The sequence below is a fragment of the Triturus cristatus genome, chromosome 4_2 (genome assembly GCF_964204655.1).
Source record: "Triturus cristatus chromosome 4_2, aTriCri1.1, whole genome shotgun sequence".
Classification (NCBI taxonomy): domain Eukaryota; kingdom Metazoa; phylum Chordata; class Amphibia; order Caudata; family Salamandridae; genus Triturus; species Triturus cristatus.
This window is the reverse complement of record NC_140586.1, coordinates 697,716,156-697,737,604: the sequence shown is the minus strand read 5'-3', so window position 1 is coordinate 697,737,604 and position 21,449 is coordinate 697,716,156. Positions and strand designations below refer to the sequence as shown.

General features: G+C 42.4%; 1 protein-coding gene across 4 annotated transcripts in view; it reads right to left on the bottom strand.

Annotated features, from left to right (window-relative positions):
* The window catches only part of USP24 (ubiquitin specific peptidase 24), a 2,082,369-nt gene that overhangs the window by 1,948,196 nt on the left and 112,724 nt on the right, over window positions 1-21,449 (bottom strand). For all 4 annotated transcript variants that reach the window (XM_085602520.1, XM_085602518.1, XM_085602517.1 and 1 more), the window contains exon 2: window positions 14,175-14,346. In XM_085602520.1, the coding sequence (XP_085458646.1) occupies window positions 14,175-14,346 (172 nt within the window). The remainder of the gene's footprint in view (window positions 1-14,174; window positions 14,347-21,449) is intronic.

Genomic DNA, 21,449 nt, shown 5'->3' with positions numbered 1-21,449 from the left:
ACAGACGATCCTCCCGAAGGGGCAGCCTGACTGGAGGATCGATGCTCAGGTGGAGAAGCTTGGGATGCCAGACTCTGTGCCCTGTCCTGAGACAAAAGGATGACTGTCACCTGAACTTCTTGAGCACTCTAGACGGAAGTGGTATTGACAGAAAGGCGTGCAGGAGGACTGAGCTCCACTCGGGACACAAAGCACTGTCGGGTGCTGACTTGGAAACTCCAGCGCAGGGCTGCTGACATTGCGCGTACTCGGCAGAGGACAACAGATCTAACCAAGGCTCTTGCCACTTCTGAAAGAGACATTGCGCCGTCTCCAGATGGAGACACCACTCGTGATCCACTAGGTATCGAAGGCTGAGTTTGTCTGCCCTGGCGTTAAGAAAACCTACCAGATGTTGAACCACCAAGGATATGTCCTGCTGTTTCAGCCATGTCCAGAGACGCAGGGCATCTTGACAAAGGGTCCAGGACCCGACCCCGTGCTGTTTGTAGGAGTAACATGCCGGTGGTGCTCTCCATTACCACCTGAACCAGCTTTCCCTTGATGGAAGGGAGAAAAGGTTCCAATGCCAAGCAAATCGCTTGGAGCTTCAGCAAGTTGATGTGGAGTCCCGATTCCGCCAGAGACCATAGTCCTCTGATCGCCACCTCTCCCAAATGTCCGCCCCATCCCAGGAGTGACACATCCATCACTATTGTGTGATCTGCTGGGGAAGGGAGAGGGGTCTGCCTCTAACCCAATCACGGTTGGTCAGCCACCACTGCAGACCCAGCACAGTTCCCTCAGATTTGGACCATTTCAGAGAGATTCCCCTGATGCTGCACCCACTGAAACTTCAGGTCCCACTGTAAAGCCTGCATGTGCAATCTGGCATGTGGCACTTGCAGAATGCAGGAGGCCATGAGGCCCAGCTGCCTGAGTCAGTCTTACCAAAATCCAGGATAGAGGCAGACACATCGGCAGCGTAGCCTGAATATCCTGGATTCGTCGCTTGGAAGGATAGGTCCGAAACTTCACCGTGTCCAGAACATCTCTGATGAAAGGGAGAGCCTGAGAGGGAGTCAGGTTTGACTTCAGCACATTGATAGTGAACCCCAGCGAAAGCAAGTGATAAGAGGTAGTCTGGAGGTGGGAAAAGACAGTCAGATGAGTTTGCCTCCAACATCCCGTCGTCGAGATAAGGGAAGAATGGCCCCACCGATCTGCGCAGATGAGCTGGGGCCATCGCCATCACCTTGGTGAACATCCAAAGGGAGATGAGGCCAAAAGGAAGCACTGTGACCTGTAAGTGCTCGTGGCCTACTGTGAACTGGCAGTAGTGCCAAGGGGCAGGAAGGGAGGAAATGTGAAAATAGGCATCCTGCAAGTCCAATGCTACCATCCAGTCTTCGGGGTCAAGGACAGAACAGACCTGAACCAGAGTGAGCATTTGGAACTTTTCCTTTTTACGAAGTAGTTGAGGGCTTGCAGATCTAGAATAGTATGAAGGACCTTGTAGCGGGAATAACAACCACAGCCTACTTCTGGTGCAGGAACTCTCTATATGGTTCTTTTGGCCAAGAGAGTCCTAACTTCCTCCTGAAGCAAGTTCAGGTGGTCCTCCGTTAGCCGATCGTGAGTCGGAGGCAGGGACGAAGGGGCAGTCTCGAAGGGGAGGGAGTAGCCCTTTCGGATTATCTGAAGGACCCACTTGTCCGATGTGATGTTTTCCCAGTGGTGGAGGTGATGACTGACACTGCCACCAACTGGCCGCCCCTGATCTTGAAGGGCCTGACTAGGAATGTTTAAAGGCTTCATGGGGAGGAGTAGACTGACTAGACCTCTGGCCCCCTGACCCACGGGGGTCGAAAGGAGCTGCACTCACAGCCACGCAGATGTTGCTAAACGTGAACGGTCTTGTAGCTGGGATATAGCTGGCCCGGCTGAAAGCCCCTTCTGTGGCCACGAAAGGGGTGAAAAGTAGAAGAGTATAAGTGGTTACCGAAAGGCCCAAGGACTTGGCTGTAGCCAGAGACTTCTTAATGCGCTCAAGGGCAATGTCTATCTGGTTTCCGAAGAGACGGGTGCCAGCCAGGCGTAGCGTCAAACAGCCACTGACAATGACATTGCTCTGCCTAGCGAGTATGTGGTGTGAAGCCCACAACAAATGGTGAAAATTGCGTCATCTCTTCAGTCGGATACTATTCACAAATGTTGACGCACACGCATATTATTATAAATCACAATATGACATATCAGAATAGAACAATAATCAGTTGGGCTTCTGTTCTTTCTTTTATTTTCAATGAGTCTTCCACTCTCAACGCGTTTCGTCGCTATAGGGATTGACCCAAACGACTTCCTCAGGGCTGGAAGTAATACAAATACCAAGATTGGAGTACATATTGTAATTACACATGTTATTGTATCATATGGTGAGCCCAAAGTTTCAACCTCATGCAGAGGGACTATTCAAAGTGCATCGCATAAGTGTGTAATAGAGTATTCAAGTGCTTATTAAATGATTGCGTTACAACAAACAAATGATGGACGGAATGCTGACAATGCATACATTCTCCCCCAGTCAAGAGATCTGGGTTAAATCCATCGTTCTTTTGCCCACTACACCACCCCAGTTTAGACATGCCCTATGCAAATCAGTCTTGACCCTGTGCCTCATGGGAACAGTCCAGCCCGAACTGCCAAGCCATGTCTTCCCTGGACCGGATTCAAGCATCCTAGGACCGGTTTCTGGCTATCAGCCGTCATCAGCCAGGATAGCTTGACTCCAGTGGCGTAGTGAGCACGGGTCCCACGTCTGGGAATACCCATCCCACTTAGGGCGAAAAGCGTTACAACAAACAAATGGACATGGCTTGGCAGTTCGGGCTGGACTGTTCCCATGAGGCACAGGGTCAAGACTGATTTGCATATGGCCATGTCTAAACTGGGGTGGTGTAGTGGGCAAAAGAACGATGGATTTAACCCAGATCTCTTGACTGGGGGAGAATGTCTGCATTGTCAGCATTCCGTCCATCATTTGTTTGTTGTAACGCTAATATTAAATGATTGTGCACGTGTTTACACTTCATTCCACTAAATTATATTCTCCAAAAATGAGACATTAATAAACATCATTTAAATGTCACATATTCTGTACATCATTAATAACGGTTACACCCAGTTCCTCGTAGTGTAATATGACCATGTCCCTAATATTATTATCTTAGCCAACCCAAGTGAATGGCATGCTCGATTGATTTTCCCAAGATGGGTAAACCTGTACCTTAAACTTCTATTCAGATAGATTGTCTGTAAGGGTTAAAGCGATAATTGTAACACTATTAAAGTTATGAAGCACATGAGGCATAGGTCTCTCAGTACGCTCGTTAGTAGCAACAACAACAAAAATCTTCCTACGAGGCCCTCTTTCCTCTCAAAATCATCTCCTTCATTCAAACCTCTTTATCATGGTTTGTAATATTCAAAATAAATGCTGGTATACGACCCTAAAAAGAAATATGCTTATGTCAACATAATGCTAATATCGTCATATTCAGTTACTAAAATAAAAGGCAACATATTCCACTGTGTACTGACTCCTACCTCCACTTTGTATAGTCGTGTAGACCAGCACCTTAAACTTCCACGTTATCGAATTAAAAATTTAAATGATGTCTCTTTGGGTTTTATTGTCGGGCCCGCATTATTGGGAATCCTATAATAAAAACAAGTAGCTATCTTAGTTGCCGATAGCCCACCATGATTGATACCGAACTCGGTAGTTAATCATATTTCTTACCCCAACCGAGGCTCCTCACAAAACAATGTATAACAGCGTTCCACGTGAAACAGAGTTAGTGCCTCAGTGAATCCAAAAGTCCCTGAAGTACGGGGAACTGTAGACAAATTGAAATATTCAACTAAAGCGCTAATACACCAATGATTTCAAAGTCTTTAGTTCACAACCACTAGGTATATCACGTACCTCTCTCCGCTCCCGCCACCCGGATACAGGTAAACGCAGGCGGCTTCCGGGATTCAACCATCATATATGTTTACCATAGAAACAAAGAAGGTGACTATTCAACATCCTATGCCAGCGCCATCTTTAAAAGGAAAAAAATGCACGGCTTGTGCGTCATCATAGAACGGTAATCTAAAAGCAAAGGTAGTTAGTTTTATTATTCCAAAACAATAGATATCATGCCAAGTCGCATGAAGTAACCCAAATAATATTCAAACTGGAGTAAAGTATAAACCTTCTGTTGAAAACTTTACAGATCGGCCAGCCGTATGCCTATTAGGATTACCAACATAATAAAATATGGTCTTAATATCGATCACTCTCAATGATTGCAAACCAAAATCAATGTCTAAGAATTGCCTATATGTGCCAATTACAACATTATCAGATTATCATTACATCTTTCTGTTAACTTTCTCCAACCTCAGTTCATGTACCATTGAATGGTCATCATGCTTGATGTTACACTTCCAATTGCACTAGAAGGTTTGATTAACTTCTCCTCAGTACTTTGTCCTAATCTCCCAAAAATTATTGTAGTTCCTGGTCAAAATTAAGACCATCCTCTACGGCCCTCAAACGCATGATCCACCTTGCCTCATGCCTCCACAGTTTAAGTTCCCTGTTTCCATCCGTGGGTCAAATTTAATGTGTTCTATACCAAAGAATTAGAAAACTTTGGTTGGGCCTTGTGCATTACAATTATATACATGTTCTGCGATAGGGTATCTTGTGTCATTTTGCTTTATTGCTCTCACATGTTCACTGACACGATCTTTTAAGGCCCTTATTGTGCTGCCCACGTAAATTATTTCACACTTACATATAATGATGTATACAACATATTTAGTACTACAGTTAATATTAGTCAGAATATTGTACATTTTATAATTTTTTTTGGGTTCTCAATGCGATGTATATATTTTTAAATGTCACCTTCATTCGTCACACCACGCACTCCTTCACGTTCTTATGAGCAACTATACTTCAAAAGCATTTGATGAAGTATTTACAAAGGAAATATTAATTTGTCAATGTCCGTCCAGTGCCCCTTCGTTTTATTTAAAATGGTCTACAGCTGCTACCCCCTCAGTTTTTGGCATTTATTCATTAATGTGTCCAATACCCTAGATTAACACTCCCTCAAATACACATTTTCTTTCTCTAGGACCAATTTGGCCTCTTGTGAACCACTGTTAACTCCCAAACTTCTTACCACCCTAGCATATGAAGCTCCCTCCTCGTTGCTTTAGTAGGAGGAGGAAGCAGGCCAGAATCTGGGGAGGTATCCAGTCCACTGGCCTCACCTAATTCCTCATACCGGACCATTTCGTGCTCAGGCTAGTCTTGTAAAGGGTTCAGCGACCCCACCCATGCGTCCTCTATTCCGAACCCCTGAAAACAAGGCTGATGAATCGACCTAGGACCCAAGGGTGCCGTCGGCGTAGACAGGCGCCAATCCAGCTCTGGGTCTTCGAGGTTAAGAATAGGGCTGGTCTCTGCCACGTCAGGAGTTTTGGTGCGGGGCAAGTTCGCTGGGGAACAACCACCGCCGGTCCGGATCCACCACCTGATACATTTGGGTCCATCGGCGCTGGAGCCACCAACGTGAAACACAATGGAGCCCCTTCTGAGCCACCAGGGTCCAAAGGCGTGCCGGGAGGGTCAGGTCCCCCAAATATGAGGCATATGGCGTCATAGACATCTTTAAGCTGGGCAGGGGGTCGCACCTGGAAAGGCAGTGTAATGAAGAGCCAACCCAGACGCAGGATCCGCAGAACGAGGCTTAGAGCATCGAGACTCCTCCATCATGTTGGCCGAAGGACGGAGAGAAGTTGAAGCGTGCTTCTTGTGTTTCTTATGCCTCTTAACTGCCTGACCTGATGACGTTGCCTGACCTGATGACGTCAAGTTGGAGGAGGAGGACATAGGATTTGCAGAGTGGTGCCCGGATCTTCCGGTCTACTGGGAATGAGACCTCCGGGGTGAACGGTGTGGAGTCGACCGATCCCTCGAAGCCTTTGGTGCCATGGCCTGGCAATCAGAGCACGAGTGAGTCATGGTCACACTCCAGGCACCAGAGACAAAATAGATGTGGATCCGTCACAGACATGGAATTCATAAGTCTTCTTCCACATGAAGGAAAAAACCTACACACCAAAAGTCGTCAACCAAACGTCAAAAAAAGTCTGTCAAAAAGTGACAGAGGGTAGCTCTCTTCATGGAACTGTGCAGCTGGTGGGGAAAGAAAAGAACGGACGTAAGCGTGCTGAAGTAGCACCTACATAGGTGACATGGATGTCACTTCTGGCACGGACGACATCACGCAGAGCCGACCAATGCCACCTACGGACACACAAGGGTATTGCTCAGGTAAAAGTCTTCCGAATCCAGCCTGACGCCTGGGATATTCTAAGGTAAGGAATCTGCGGCTAGACATGAGCTCCAGTGGCACAATCGGTTAGCGCGCGGTACTTATACAGGAATATGCCGCTAGATGCCTTTATCAGATAAAGCCTGTAGCCTTTTGTTGCACTGAATCTTGCAGACTACCATAGTAGGCAAGGGATGTGGTGTTCGTGAACAACTTGAACAAACCATGGGAATAGACCATTTGCCCTATGGCAATCTTTATATGGCTCTACAAGGATGGATGACAAGTGTACTTTTATGCATATTGTTAATTTTATTATGGGAAGGCTTATGCCCAAACACAGTAGATTTGAGATGGATAGGATGACAAACTATTGAAAAAGACTACAGGCCTGACTTTTGAAAACATGCAATAAATGGAGTAGGCTTGACATTTGTGAGAAATATATAGGAATTTAAAGGATACTGTATTAAAGCCTACAGATATTTATTTTGTTACAATGAATAGCATAGATTAATGGAGTAAGCAAAGGTTTGTATTGGTTACCCTCAGCCACACTGTGGGTGTAGAACATTTGCACTGAGAATCCTGGTTAGGCCTCTTAGGAGAGAGAGTATTTTGTTTTGCCAACTGAAAATTTGTAAACCTTTGTAATTTTATGATGGCATGCCTTATGGTTGCCTTGTGATAAAGATAACACTCAATAGAGTAGACCTAAGCTGGTTACTGTAACAAGCCAGCAATAACAGCTATATGCCTGATGGGTTCACTAGGAAAAGGTATTTTAGATGCCTTTGTACAGTATCAAACAAATGGTAAAGGTTTTGTCAAATTCCTTACGTGCTATAATGAAAAGTTAGTACGCTTGACACACTGATTGTGAAACGCATATGCTGAAGACACTATTCATTTGAAAGTGACTTGTTATTACTTTGCATTGAAGCCTACAGATACTTTGCGACATAAAATCCAACAGATTTCCGTAGTAGGCAAGGGTTTTTCGTGTTTACACAGTTTGACAAGCCATGGCTAAAGAAGAGCTGCACTCCTTGTTAGACCCTGATAGGAGAGAGAGTATCTTTCATTGCGTTGTATAGTTTAGTAATTTTATGACTGTATGCCTGATGGGTGCCTAATGACAAAGCGTAAACTCAATAAAGAAGGCCTGAGTTAGTTATGGTGACCAGCCAATAAAACCAACTATAGGCCTGATTATGAGGCTGGGAAAAGGAAGATCAGATGTCAAAGATTTGATATGCTTATTACGATAAGTTACAGCAAAGATGGTAGGTCTGAAATATTTACTATGTTACACATATGTAGAAGCAGATAGCTTTTAAGTGTGGATTCTTATTGCACTGTGTTAAAGCCTGCAGTAAAATATGTTGTTACATGATATCTTACAGATGACCTTGTATAGAAGGATTTTGGTTCTGGATGCCTCATGTGAACGTCCTTTGCACATCCTTTGGGGCCAACTACTGCTCCTTATACCTCCAGTAAGTCCCACAGAGGAGGATTGCTGAGTTCTGATACCAGGTCATGCCCCCTTAGTCCACCAATCTGCAAACATGCCTCCTGGCGCGCTCTCGGTTGGGGGATGAAGTCCCCTTCACTGCTGGGGGTTCTTAGGGTGGAGATTGAGTTGCTAGTGACAGAAGTTATATGTCCAAAATTTGTTGCGAGAATTGGTGGAATTATAAACAAGCTTTGGCATAGCCAATAGGTCTCGCCTTTTGGATCTTATAAGTGTTTAGTCAGAGCTATTGGCTTTGCCAGTGTATTTAAGCTATGTTGTAGAGTAGTGTGGCTGTTGTGCAGCATGTTGCAAAGTTATAAAAAAAAAGCGTTAAGCATTTTTGTTACCTTATATATCGTTATAGCAGAAAACATAAGTCACCATGTATTATTAGTACGGTGCAGGTCCGGAAATGGTACTCGTTATCCTGAATAAACAGGAATCAAAACGATATGTGTCATAGTATCGGGGCATGCAATGCAGCAGTTTAGGGAATGAGAACATGTGTCTATATACAACTCGCCCACAGTTCATTATTTGTAAGCCGAAAGGTAACTCTTTTTACCAACAAAACACCAAAAAAGTAATTGTTTGCCAATACAAATCAGAGCCAACAATGCATTTGCTCTTCAAAAATTAGACAAAACAACACCCCTGAAAATGTAGCAGAGATAAGAAAAATAGCGCCACTAGACGCAAATTATGAAATCAGCTCCGGGTTATTTTAATATGAAAGCTGTTCAGCGATGGGCGGGGATAGTGGGAGCGTCTGTTTATCTCCATATAAGTCCACGCTTAAGACAGGCCTGCGCTGTTAAACAGAGTCTTATTATAACCCTGAGGCATATTAAACACCCCTGCCTCTATGAGCACATTTGAAAGGCAGCCTTTGGCGCAATAAGGCTGTAATCACTTTACTAGGATGGCTGGTCTGGTGATTGAAGGCAATTCTTCATAACACTGCAGGAATTGATTGTTACACCTAGCAACTCGGATACATATCCGACGGGGATAAAAATAAATGCGCCTGAAGTTAAATGGTGCAATTTAATTAAAAGGAACCGCTCATTTGCTGTGGAAGCGTGCACATATGCTAGGAAGGTGGCTGATGACAAGCAGTCTTGCGTTATTTTCCATACTACCTCAGGGCCCGCTTCTCAGGGCGGTCCAAAAAGCAAACTGAACAATATACATGCGTCTGAAAGTGAGTGCTCAGCATGAAGGCAGTCAGCGGATACCGGGCGAGAAACACAAAAATGATCTCCGGACAAAATGGATTAATTGCAGTGGATTAGTCTAGGTTCCGGCCATGATTTGTAATATAATTTTGTATTTGCAGCTTGGCTGATCTTGCAAGATATATATATGTATACATTATTTGAATGGGAGGAAGGGGCCTGCCTTTAACAATTTTGAGCGACTGCTTGCTTTAGGGGCACGCTATCTTTAACTCTCAGCTGTTATTTATTTCCTGGTTTCTCTTTCTCGCTGGGTCGCGAGCAGCCCCTCAAAGAAAAAGAGGACGTTCCTCTTGTCTTAAACAAGCGAATTGATTCCCTGTCAATTTATTCCTGAATTCCGCGAGCATGTTTAGTGCTTGGACAACCTGTGCCATTACGAGCCGTGTCACGCCCCGAGGGACCCTGTGCGCAGGGCTGTGAAGCAGCGGTCCAGGGAGCATGCGGTGACACGGCTGTCACTCAGAACAGTCGGGCAGAGCAGAGACAGGGACGCTGGAAGAGCCGGAGTGACCAAGAGCTGTGCGGCGGGGTGAGGAGAGGGAACAACGTAAGCAGGAGAGGGAACAACGTAAGCAGGAGAGGGAACAACGTAAGCAGGAGAGGGAACAACGTAAGCAGGAGAGGGAACAACGTAAGCAGGAGAGGGAACAACGTAAGCAGGAGAGTCCACGCACGAAAGACAGACAGCGCGAGAAAGAAAAAAAGAGGGAGAGAGACAGCGGGAAATAGTGAAACCGAAGCGAGAGAGGCAGTGACCGGGCCGCTGGAAGAACCGGAGTGACCAGGAGCTGTGCGGCAGGGCGAGGAGAGGGAACAACGTAAGCAGGGGAGAGCACGCGCGAAGTCCAGACACGGCGGAAATGAGAGCATATGTGAGTAACACAGAGAGAGAGAGAGAGAAAAAAGGAGGCAGGAGGGAGAGAGAAAGCGGGAAATAGCGAAACCGAAGCGAGAGAGGCAGTGACAGGCGGGAAAGAGAGTGACAGCAAGAACCAGAGATAAACCAGCAGCAGCTGTTTGAAGCACCCGTGCTGGCCTCCGCCTTGCGGGAGCGAGCAGCGGTGGTGCGAGAGCCATGTTTTCAATTAGCACGCGCGCCGCTGATTGCTCCCGCAAGGTGGATGCCAGCACAAGCACAAGTGTGCAAAGGAGCAGACCGATTTCTAAAGGTCATCTCCTAGAGCAGCACATGCGCGCTGCCTAGGCGAGACCTAAAAAATATATTATATTGTATTTGCATAGCGCTTACTACCCCTGACGAGGCGTCGATTCACTTTTTCGGCAAGTAGCAGGCTACTCCGTGACCCATAGAGGATTAGTGTTGAATTAGTGCAGTGAAACATGCAGGTAAATTTTAAGTGGTGGATAAGTTAGTAAATTATTTGGATTCATAAGGATAGCAGAAGGATAGAAGAGGAAAAAAGGTATTTATATAGCGCTTTTTAGCCCTGATGGGGTGATGAAGCATGCTACTCCGGAAACCCATAAAGGATTAGTGGTGAATTAGTATGGTAAAACATGAAAGTAATTTGAGTGGTGGATATTAGTCAGTTATTTGGAGTGAGAAGGATAGCGGAGAGATAGAAGGGGAAGTAAGGTTTGCATTCATATAGCACTTGTTACCCCTGATGGGTGTTGAAGTGCTTTTCTGGAGAGTAGCACGCTACTCTGGAACCCATAAAGGATTAGTGTTGAAAATTAGTATAGTGAAATATGAAGTAATTTTAGTTGTGGATATGTTATTCAGTTACTTGGATAGAGAAGGGTAGGTGGCGGGATAGAAGAGGGAAAGAGGTTTGTATTTATATAGCGCTTGTAACCCTGATGGGGTGTTTAAACGTTTTATTGGCGAGGAGCACGCTACTCTGGAACCCATAAAGGATTAGTGGTGAATTAGTATAGTGGAACATGGAATTTGAGAAGTGAACATGTTAGTCTGTTATTTTGATTGAAAAGGATAGTGGAGGGATAGAGGAGTGAAGGATTTATTTTTTTTGGGTCATAGCAATAGGAAGCTTTTGGATGAGTAAAAAGGGTTTTTGGAAGGGAACAGTCAGAGGGACGAGTTTAGAACGGTTTGCTTTTGGGGATCGGTATAGTAAAAGATGTGTCCGATGTTGCCAGGAGGGGTAGAGTAGGAGAGAGCCTAGAAAGGGTTATTTTGGGGATCCTAGTAGTGGTTTGGGATAAAGGGGAGGGTGGATGTAGAGGATGTTTGATAGATGTATAGGGTGAGAGATAGGGTAGTGCATTGGAAAGAGTAGTAGAAAGAAGTTTGAGATGAGTCAGAAAGTTGGGCTAGAAGATATATTGAGCGAAGTATAGGCTGAGAAATAGGGTAGTGCATTGGAAATGCTACATTAGAGGAAAGTGATAAATATATAGATCCATAAGTACACTGTAAGTATATAGATGCATAAAGGAGGTAAGTATAAGTAGATTAAAGATATTGATAGAGGCACAGGATGAGAAATAGGGCAGTGCATTGGATATGCTTTTTCAGGAGAAAAGTAACAGACCCACAGATCCAAGTACATGGAGGTACATAGATGCACAAGGGAAGCAAGTACATGTAGACCAATTTTTTGTTTATTTTAACAATTATTCTACATGTTTATACAGAGCAATACACAAAGATAGGTACATATCTATAGTGAAAATAAATGCTTATATACAGTGGGATATGCTGTAAATGTCTGTTTGCGTATGATGCTTATGTGGGGAAGAGCCAATTCTTGAGTAGTTTTCTGAAGATAAGGTGGTTGTCGGTGGATCTTATGTTGGGGGGTAAAGAGTTCCATAGTTTTGCTGCTTGAAGAGAAGTATGTGCCACCTATGGTTTTTTCCTTGTATCTTGGGATCTTGAGGCGAGATGCCCCTTTAGAGCGGAGGTTCCTTTGTTCAATGTGTTTGGTGATTTTATTCCTGATGAAGAGCGGTCCCATTCCATGTATTGCTTTGTGGGTGATAGAAAGTAGCTTGAACGTGGATCTTCTGGCAACCGGTAACCAATGCAGGGCTTTCACGGAAGGTGAGATGTGGTCTCGCGGTTTGATATGCAAGAGAAGTCTGACAGCAGAGTTCTGAATCCGTTGTAGTCTTTTCATGGTCGTTAAAGGTGATCCGTGGTAGAGGCTATTGACATAATCGAGTTTGGACAGACAAGGGAGATGGTGCCTTGGACTTTGTGTGGAAATAAGTGAATCATTAATTTGCATTGTTATAGAGATATTGATAAATGTTTTTATAGAGTTATTTATATAGAGAGTTAGCTACTGTGATGGGTAGAATTAATTATATAGTTATAATTTTATTATGTGGTGGTGGCTAATTAATTCCTGCTTTTGTGTGGTGTCTGGGGGAAATCGCTATTACCAATGTCATCGCGATCTCAGTCTTCACGCGAAAATTATTTAATAGGTTTTACAGATGGTTTTTATAGACACTCTCTACAAAACAGAACTTTACAGAATACTGTAAGAAACCCCCAGTGTGTAAAATAGTGCAGTATGTGTGCATATATGTTTTCACTTTATGCAAAAATCCCAAAATCATAGACATTCACTGAAAAAAAACAAAGGTTACAGGGACGTTATAGTTAGAAAATAGAATTTAAAAAAACCTTAGAAATTCACTGAAAAAAAACAAATGTTACAGGGATGTTATAGTTAGGGTGATATTGCACTCGTACAAACCCAGCAGTTCTAGTTATCTGAGCTGTAGATTATGTCATGAGTGATGTCATCAGCAGTGCACTACGGGGGTGCGAGTTAGATCAGACGAATGATAAAGGAGAGAGAGAGACAGAGACAGAGAGAGAGACAGAGACAGAGAGAGAGAATACACATATGTATACACACACACACACACACACACACACACACACACACACACACACACACACAGAGAGAGAGAGATATAGCCAGATAAATAGATAGCCTTTGGGTCTGCACTCTTCTCACATTAGTCAGTGTTGGTTTATACTCCGCTTCAATCCACGACAGCATACTGTACATGGTAATGGTTCAGTCCATATCAGTCATTGACTCTTGTCCTGTCAATGAAGACATTTTCTGATCACATATGCACATCCACCTGAAAAAGAGTGCACTTCAGTGTGAGGGCTAGCTGCTTTCAATTTTCTCCTTGTATAATTTCATTTTCAATTCTTTGCTTCTCCTCCTTTTATATCATATTTTTCTTAAAAGGATACCTTAGCTTCCTAGGCAATGCTAACAGGCTGCTGGCCGCTCATTTCATGTGAAGTGTGCCACATCCCACATGGCCTCTTCCTCTAAACCAAGAGACTATTATGGAATGCTGTTGTTCATAGTATATATTTGTTTTACCTTCCAAAATGACCATCACATTTGCTGTAAATGTGGCAGCCATGCTGGAACTTTAAATCAACAATAGACTATGCACAAGACAATTACAAGATGGACACCAGATGCTGTGTTTGGTTTTCTTATTGCAAGTATATGCCCTCCGTGTTTACAAGGCAGCATGTTTAATTTTTCCACTGGTTGTCTTTCTATTTGTCTTGCATACATTGTGGAGTCTGTGTTTCATAGTAGTAATGTCAAGAGGGTGAAAGCAAGAATGATTCAGTGAATTGCTGAATGGATGCTTCAGTGCAAACAAGTGACAGAGTACATGTTTGATTACTTACGGAGTGTCTAAAACATCAATGAGACAAAAGGTACTTTCATTCATATGAACAGACCTAATGGTATTGTTAATGTTGGTTAAGACAGCAAAACCCTTTGCATACCAGCATCAAGGCTTTTCATGATTTCACGATCAATTATCAGAGCGAAATTCAACAGTAAAATAAAAAGACATTCAAATGTTGTTCCACATTTAAAGCAGTGGATTCAAGATATACTAATTAACAAAAAAGATGTAGGTATGAAAAAAGGTTTAGATGTATATACAAATAAATTGATAAAAAGCTTATAACACGTAGTTACTGTGAAAAAAAAATGTGATTGAATTATCAACTAGTTAAATTTTTTGCTATGAAAATCTTACCGAGTTTTGCTAAGTAGGCAGCTGCAATCAGGCACTTCCCCAGTGACTCTTCTCGCTTGTATGGTATTGACCAGTGGTCAGTTAACACACGACTCTCCAGCTCGTACAAATTTGTTGTTGGAAATTCAATATTTTCCCCAGAGCAGTTTCCATTTTCGTCATTCTTTTGAGACTATAGGGCGCAAAGATTAATTGGGGGGTTAATTATAGGAGTAACAATAATGTGCATCCACAAAATATTCAAGTCAAATAATTCTGAAAACAAATCACCAGCAAAGATAATTACTTTTTCCTCATACATTTGCTGATTTTACTTTTGTCATGTACACCAAGCTAGTCATCTCTTTTACAAATTACCAACAGCCCGTTTGTTTTTGTAAGTTCTCAAGTTTGCAGTGGCAAAAAATGATCATGAAACACTCAGAAGCTAACCACTATACATACTTTTTTTGCGTGTAACCTTCAACACATTTTTACAGTGTACAAGAAAAACAAGTTACCTTTTGTAACAGTCTCTCTAGTAAAGACTATCTACCCGCAGATTCTTCACCTTTTGAATAATCCCCAGGTGGCAGACTGGACCTGGATCAGCAGTACCACCGTGTGCCAGTAGGTGGTGCAGTGCGGATCCGCACAGACGCCTTTTCGCTGCGGAAATTACATGTTGAGACGACATAGATGTCACTCCCACATGCTGACATCAGTTACTTCCTAGAGTATCCACATCCCAAACACAGGGCCCCAATTGCAAATTGGTGTGACCAGTGTGCAAACTGCTAGACTTGGGATCTTCTGAAAGGATAGAGTCCAGTCACAGAACTGGGAGGGTCGATGAGTAATCTGTAGCTAGATAGTCTCTCTAACAGAAAGAGCATTACCAAAAGTAAATAACTAGTTCTACTGATAGAGACTGCTAGTCACAGATTCCTTACCTTTTGAATGAACAGCAAAGCAGTACCTATTTGGAGATGGGTCTGTGAATGGACTCAAACCCGAAAGTCCTGCAGAATCGAGGAGGCAAAATGCCCTTCCTGTTGCACCGAATTGCCCAGACAATATTGCTTTGGGAATGTAATGAGGGATGCTCGCGTAGCCTTTAGGAAAATGTCTAGGACAGGAACTCCGCATGCTAATGCAGAGGTAGCAGCATTTCCCTGGTAGAATGAGCATGCAGTCCTTCCGAAGGCTGCATTTTAGCCAATATGTATGAGATCTTAATGAAGAGCACGATACTGTGTAAGACTGCTTTTCTGCATTGCCTTTTTTGCCTTACGTAACCCAACAAAGAGCTGATAGTCCACTCGGTGTTCTTTGGTTTGCTCTAAATAGAAGCTCAGCGTTATCATGGGGTCCAAGCAATGAAGTTTCTCCTCCTTCTTAGAGGAGTGAGGTGGAGCGTGGAACGCCAGCAGGATAATGGTTTGACATCTGTGGTCCAGCGTCACAACCTTTGGTAAGAAGGATGCTTGTGTCCACACAACTAGTTTGTCTGGGGAAAACAATTGTGTATGATGGGTTGACACAGAGCTTGAAGCTCACTCAACGAACCATACCGATGCAATGGCAACAGGGAACACTGTCTTGAGGGTGAGAATCCCTAAGTGGCAGTTGTGAAAGGGCTCCAAGTGAATGCACAGGAGGACTTGAAGGACCAAGTAAAGGTCCCACTGTGGCATGACAAAGGGAGAGAAAGGAAACAAACGTTGTAACCCTTTAAAACAAGCATTGGCATAGCCAATAGGTCTCGCCTTTGGGACCTTATAAATGTTTAGCAATGCAGTACATTATCCCCCACTGGCATGCACACACACTCTTAACATCTTCGAATAATCGTACAAGTTGATTTTTTCTTTTTTAAAAGCCGATATGAAACAAGAAATGTTAAAAAGTGTAACTATTGCTTATTATTAGTTTGCATTTTTTGTTTAATTTTCTCCTTCACACCTCTCTGCTACCGTACAATATGTGATTATTTTGCTGTTTTTTGAGAGAATGCCACATTTGTGCAGTGTCCCTGCAGCCCACTTCTTGCCAGCACTCTCCGTGCTGAATGTCAAATCCAACGTTGACCCGAGAAAAAGGCAGTTTACGGAACCTATGTACAAGAGCGGGTGGCACTCGGCAATATATTTAAAAGAATAATGCAAGCTGCCACTTTCGGAGTGCACATGCCCTAAATGACAAAACACTACTCTTCACTCACTCTTGCTGCAGCCCCAGCTCCCATTGCGTCTGTTGTCATATATGCATTTATTATTCACCTCAAATGCTTTGCACGTTATGTGTAAGGGAAACTCCGGCTGATTGAAGCCTCATAAAGCAAGCAAATTCCCGACTTTAGACGTTGTGCGCAACAGTAAAACAAACAAGCTCACCAGTGAGAACACTTCAGTCCTGCTTTGTAGCAACTTGCTTTTATGTTCATCCATAACTAGTTTATTTGCATATATCCCCTTCCAGTTTACCTCTGGCTGCGCTCCGCCTCTACTAATCAGCCAAAAGCAGAGCACCTTAAGCGGATATGCTTTCTAAACCTTCAGACCTTTGCATGACTCTGCGATGGAATGTTTCCCGGGCCGATCGTTGTGACCGAGCATGTATTCTGTTATTCTGGCCAAATCCCCCAGTCTCCCCGTGCTTAAAAACGGACTGTGACCCCATGTAACTGGTGCTAATGTAAAGCGCTCCTTAGAATCTGGCTCGCACTATATAAAAGTGCAAAAAACAGAAAAACAATATCAGAGGCAAATCTTGTCAAACACAAACTATTAACTGCTCCCTATTGCGCATATATTGGTCACGATTGTAACTGAAACCATTTTAAAGATTGTTTTTGCACTACAACCTCCTGGTGTTAATTAAAATGTGGCCCCAATTACATTTCAAGTGCAAAGGAGAAGGTGTGGCATAACGGTCAAAGCAGCCGACTTTGGAGCAGAGGGGACCAGGTTCGAGCTTCCTTGTCGGCTCAACATCCTGTGATTCTGGGCAAATCACTTTACGTCCCCATGCCCCCCTGCCAAAAAAACATGAATGTGTCCTTGTCTAACCTAACTGGTGCTCATGTAAAGCGCTCCAAGACCTTTGGGTCGAGTTCACGCTATATTAATCTTGAGGGGAAAAAAGTGCAAAACACCTCAATGGTGCCAGAGTTTCCCATGCGCATCCTACAACACAGCCTCCCTGAGTCACTGCACTGATAAAAAGTAAAGATAGCGCCACCACATGCATCACAAAGCAAAATAGCAGCAAACTGGGGGGCAACGACCTGAGTGGACACACACTCGCTGTGCTTTGTGACGCTGTGTACCTCCCTATAACGTCCTTGTGTGCACAACGAAAGGCAAGAAGAACGAGATGCCAGGCAGCACACGACAATGAGCGGAAGGAAATCGGAGTACCTGCGTGCAGCTGAAGCCAAATGCCTGCTTCAGCACTGTAGCCTTGAGACCCACACCGCCCCTAGTCCAGACTCCACCAAACAGTCCGCACACTGGAAAAAATTAGCCATCCAACACCCTGGCACACGATAAGTGAACCAGCACCAGAAACAACAAGCATTGGCATAGTCGATAGGTCTCGCCTTTGGGACCTTATAAGTGTTTAACTATGCAACAGTTAATGTTGTTGTACCGAGGATATTATGCTGCATAACTAAATATTTATAAGCTCCCAAAAGCAAGACCTATTGGCTATGCCAATGCTTGTTTACTATGCGAAGAAACCACACTTTGATCAGTTAGTTGTCAGGTCAAGGTACTGGACAATGACGGAGATACAAATCTCTCTGATTTAGGCAAAGACAATTTTCCTTCTTCTTATACTACCCTTTTATTGTCTTTGCACTTTCCACCCATATAACTTTGTTAATAATGGATTTACATACTCTGGGAACTACAGTATATTTTTCTTTACTGCTACTTTGAATTTTAGTCATGAAATATCATTCACCAATTACCGACTTTTGACATATGATAGGCTACAAATGAACATTCACTACATTAGCTTAAACTGAAGATAACACTGACATCCACCACTCTTTGCTGTATCTGCTGATCCACAAACACAATCTATTTCACAATCAAGTCAGTGTACTTGCCAGAAAGAAAAAAAACGTTAAGTGTTTTATTTTCCGAATAAAGAGAACTCAAAAAAGAATCACCAATAGTAAATTAAGCATTTTATGCAAATGGGTGAAAAGGAAGATTATCAGAATTTTCAGAAAATGCCTATAAAATCAACTATGCCAAGAGCAGGGTGCCACTCAAGTGATTAATACAATCTGCTGTCTACAGCTAGACTAAAGAGTTTTTGTTCAGTGAGGAGTGTCTGATTTTGGATAAGGCCTCTAGGCAGAAGCTAGTGCGGACTCTGAAGGTTTGTTATTTGGTAACTTTACAGTCTGTGTATTAGAGGAGCCACTGCACTAAACCAAGTTCTAATAGAGATGTATGGCAAAAAGATGAGCAGGCCCTGCGCTAGCTGCCACAACAAATGCCAGTTGCACTATCTGGCTGATAAATTAAGACAATAGTAACAATATTTGTTGGGTGCATAGAATAATCCAAAGTATATCAGTACGGTTCATTCCTTTCATTTGAAATATAGAAATCTTATGTATAAACTATATATTCCTATCATTAAATTATACATTCATTCTGGTCTTAAAACAAATAGCAAACATCCATGGTTACAAAATAAATATAACTTAGTATCACTATTGTGTTGAGCCAATCTGACAACTTTCAGCCAACCCATGTTTCACGGCAGACTACACCGCTTCTTCAGGACTGAAAATAAATAAACGTATTTTCATTTTGGAATTGAAATCTTTGGATTTGAACTAAACAGTTGACAAAATTATAACTGCACATCATTTATTCATGTTACTGGTGAAATGCATGTCTTGAAGGCAATAAAATTACAAATACCTTGCCAAAACACTATTCAGACAAAATACAAATACGAATTATCTTGGCCCTTTCTTCAAATTTATTAAAGTGCCAATAAAAATAAACATAGGAATGCTGAAACGCAATAGAGACAACTCTCTCATAGAAATCACTGCATATAATCTATTGGTGGTTTCACTCACCTAGTTACATATGTCTGTAGAGTATTTTACGAAAAGGTTTCCCAAAAAAACTTTAATAGGTTGTGCGTAGATAAGTTGACTGTATGTAGAGTTAAAAGTGGTCTCATGGGTGCTATGCATCAATAAAACACAAAAAGTTATATTTAAATACTCGACTTGATATATATTGCAAAGAATTCCCGCAAGAATGATATAACTTATAGGGATTAACTCAATCTAGATAAGAAGAGGGGGGCATGGATCAAGAGTGATTCCTAGTTCTAATCAGGATAGTGGTGGAAGCTTCAATAGTAATCATCCTTGCGGCTCAAAGTGAAATGGAATAATGTACGAACAATCCAAAATAAAATAAAATAGAACAGTGAGCCAATGTACGCACTAGGTGCTCAAGCGTATATCTTCACAAATAAGAAAATATATTTTAAGTTTGGAAGTGAAATCTTTTCAACAGGTAGATAGCAGGATCGAACCGGCAGTCCTTGTCAGTCCTAATGTGTTCCCTGTATACAGCGAGATTATGGCGATTCCTGCTCGTGTGATAATATCTGGGTTGAATTACATTATGCAACGAGCTTTCATGTAGACCTTGCCAAGTTATTTGCACAAAAGGTTGGTTTGATTGGTTCATGACCAGAAAGGGATCCGCTCTCTACATCTTATAGGTTGTTTGACCTGATATATTGGTTAAGTATATCTACCTGCTCACTCTGAAATAACTCTAGAAAAGGCTAATGTTTGGGATACAACCACCTAAACTAAAGAGCTGTAAGAATCCGATCTGTGACAATGTTGCATGCTATCACGCCTGGACTAGCAAACTGGGGGATATCACAAGAGGAAATTGCAATAGATTACCTAATGTTATCCACCATTGTAGAGCCATACTGAACACTTACTGTTCCTTCAAGAAAGGGAACCAAAATGCTTTTTTCTAACCCAATACATTTTACGGACTGATAACTATATGGATATTGCAAAGCAGAAAGCACTTGCTTAGGAAAACAAAAAATATAGTAAAAGATGCAAATATATAGTTTAGAAAACCTCAAAAAAGCAAAAATGAAAATGGAGCATACTGATTAAAATGAGTTGCTTTGAAGACCAGCTTCAACTCATAACAGTTCTTTTAAAAACTGCTGTCCATGCGTCAAATAGCTAATGTCACAAGCGGAGGAAAAACACTTCAAGAAAAATATCTGAAATAAGCAATAATCTTTCTTAGTGATAGCTGAATGGTGATTGGTGGACATAAATGCCCGCAGAGACAACTATGTTTAGCACTCTAGATTACAATGCAATATTAAAAATAAACTAGAACGGCGATAATCTAAATTCTTTAAGAGATGAAAAAAGGTTTCACTTATTTCTCTCAAGAACCGACAAAAAATGTTCATTATTTAGAAGCAGAGGCAATCGTCCTTCTCGACATGAAGGCAAACTTTCAGCATATGAAATACATTTCGACTACTCTTCCTCAAAAGAGCCACTGCTCTTCTTTAAAAAAGCACAGTCACTGGGCCACATGCTTGAAAATCTTGCTAGCAAATGCAACTTTAAACATTGCAAATAATGCCACTGACAGCGGAAATCACCTAAAAGTACTGCAATAAACTACTTGAGTGATTGGAAGTTTGTCATCGTGTTTTATACTGAACCACTAGTGTTAACTTGTTGGGCTTCAGGAACATAAAAAAAAACAGAGGGAGCAGAGTAGACCAATTACAATTATTTGAAAAGCCACGTTTTTGAAATAACATTAGAATAGCCAATAGGTCTTGCTTTTTGCTTTGGCAATGCAGAAAAGAGACAGTAGAATTTTTTTTAAAAAATGAGTGATTATCTATACGTGTGCATGCATCACTTATGTGAGTGTATGTCATGATGGTGTAGCAGCCATTTTTCATTTTCCGTTCCAAGATGACAAACACCCAGATGGAAAGGTAAATGAAAAAATATATCAGGTAGCGCAACTGCGTATTATTTAGAAAGCAGTGACCCGGCAGCAAATTGCCATTATCGGACCCTTTAAAAAAGGAAAAAAACATGAAAGGAAATATCGAAAAAAATAATGGTGAGGTTGGAGCACCAGATGAGCCGGCACAGGAGTAATTACATTTCATCCTGAGATGAAGGAGTGGGGTAGTTTTAGTATTTAAATCATGTAAAACTATTAAAGCTGT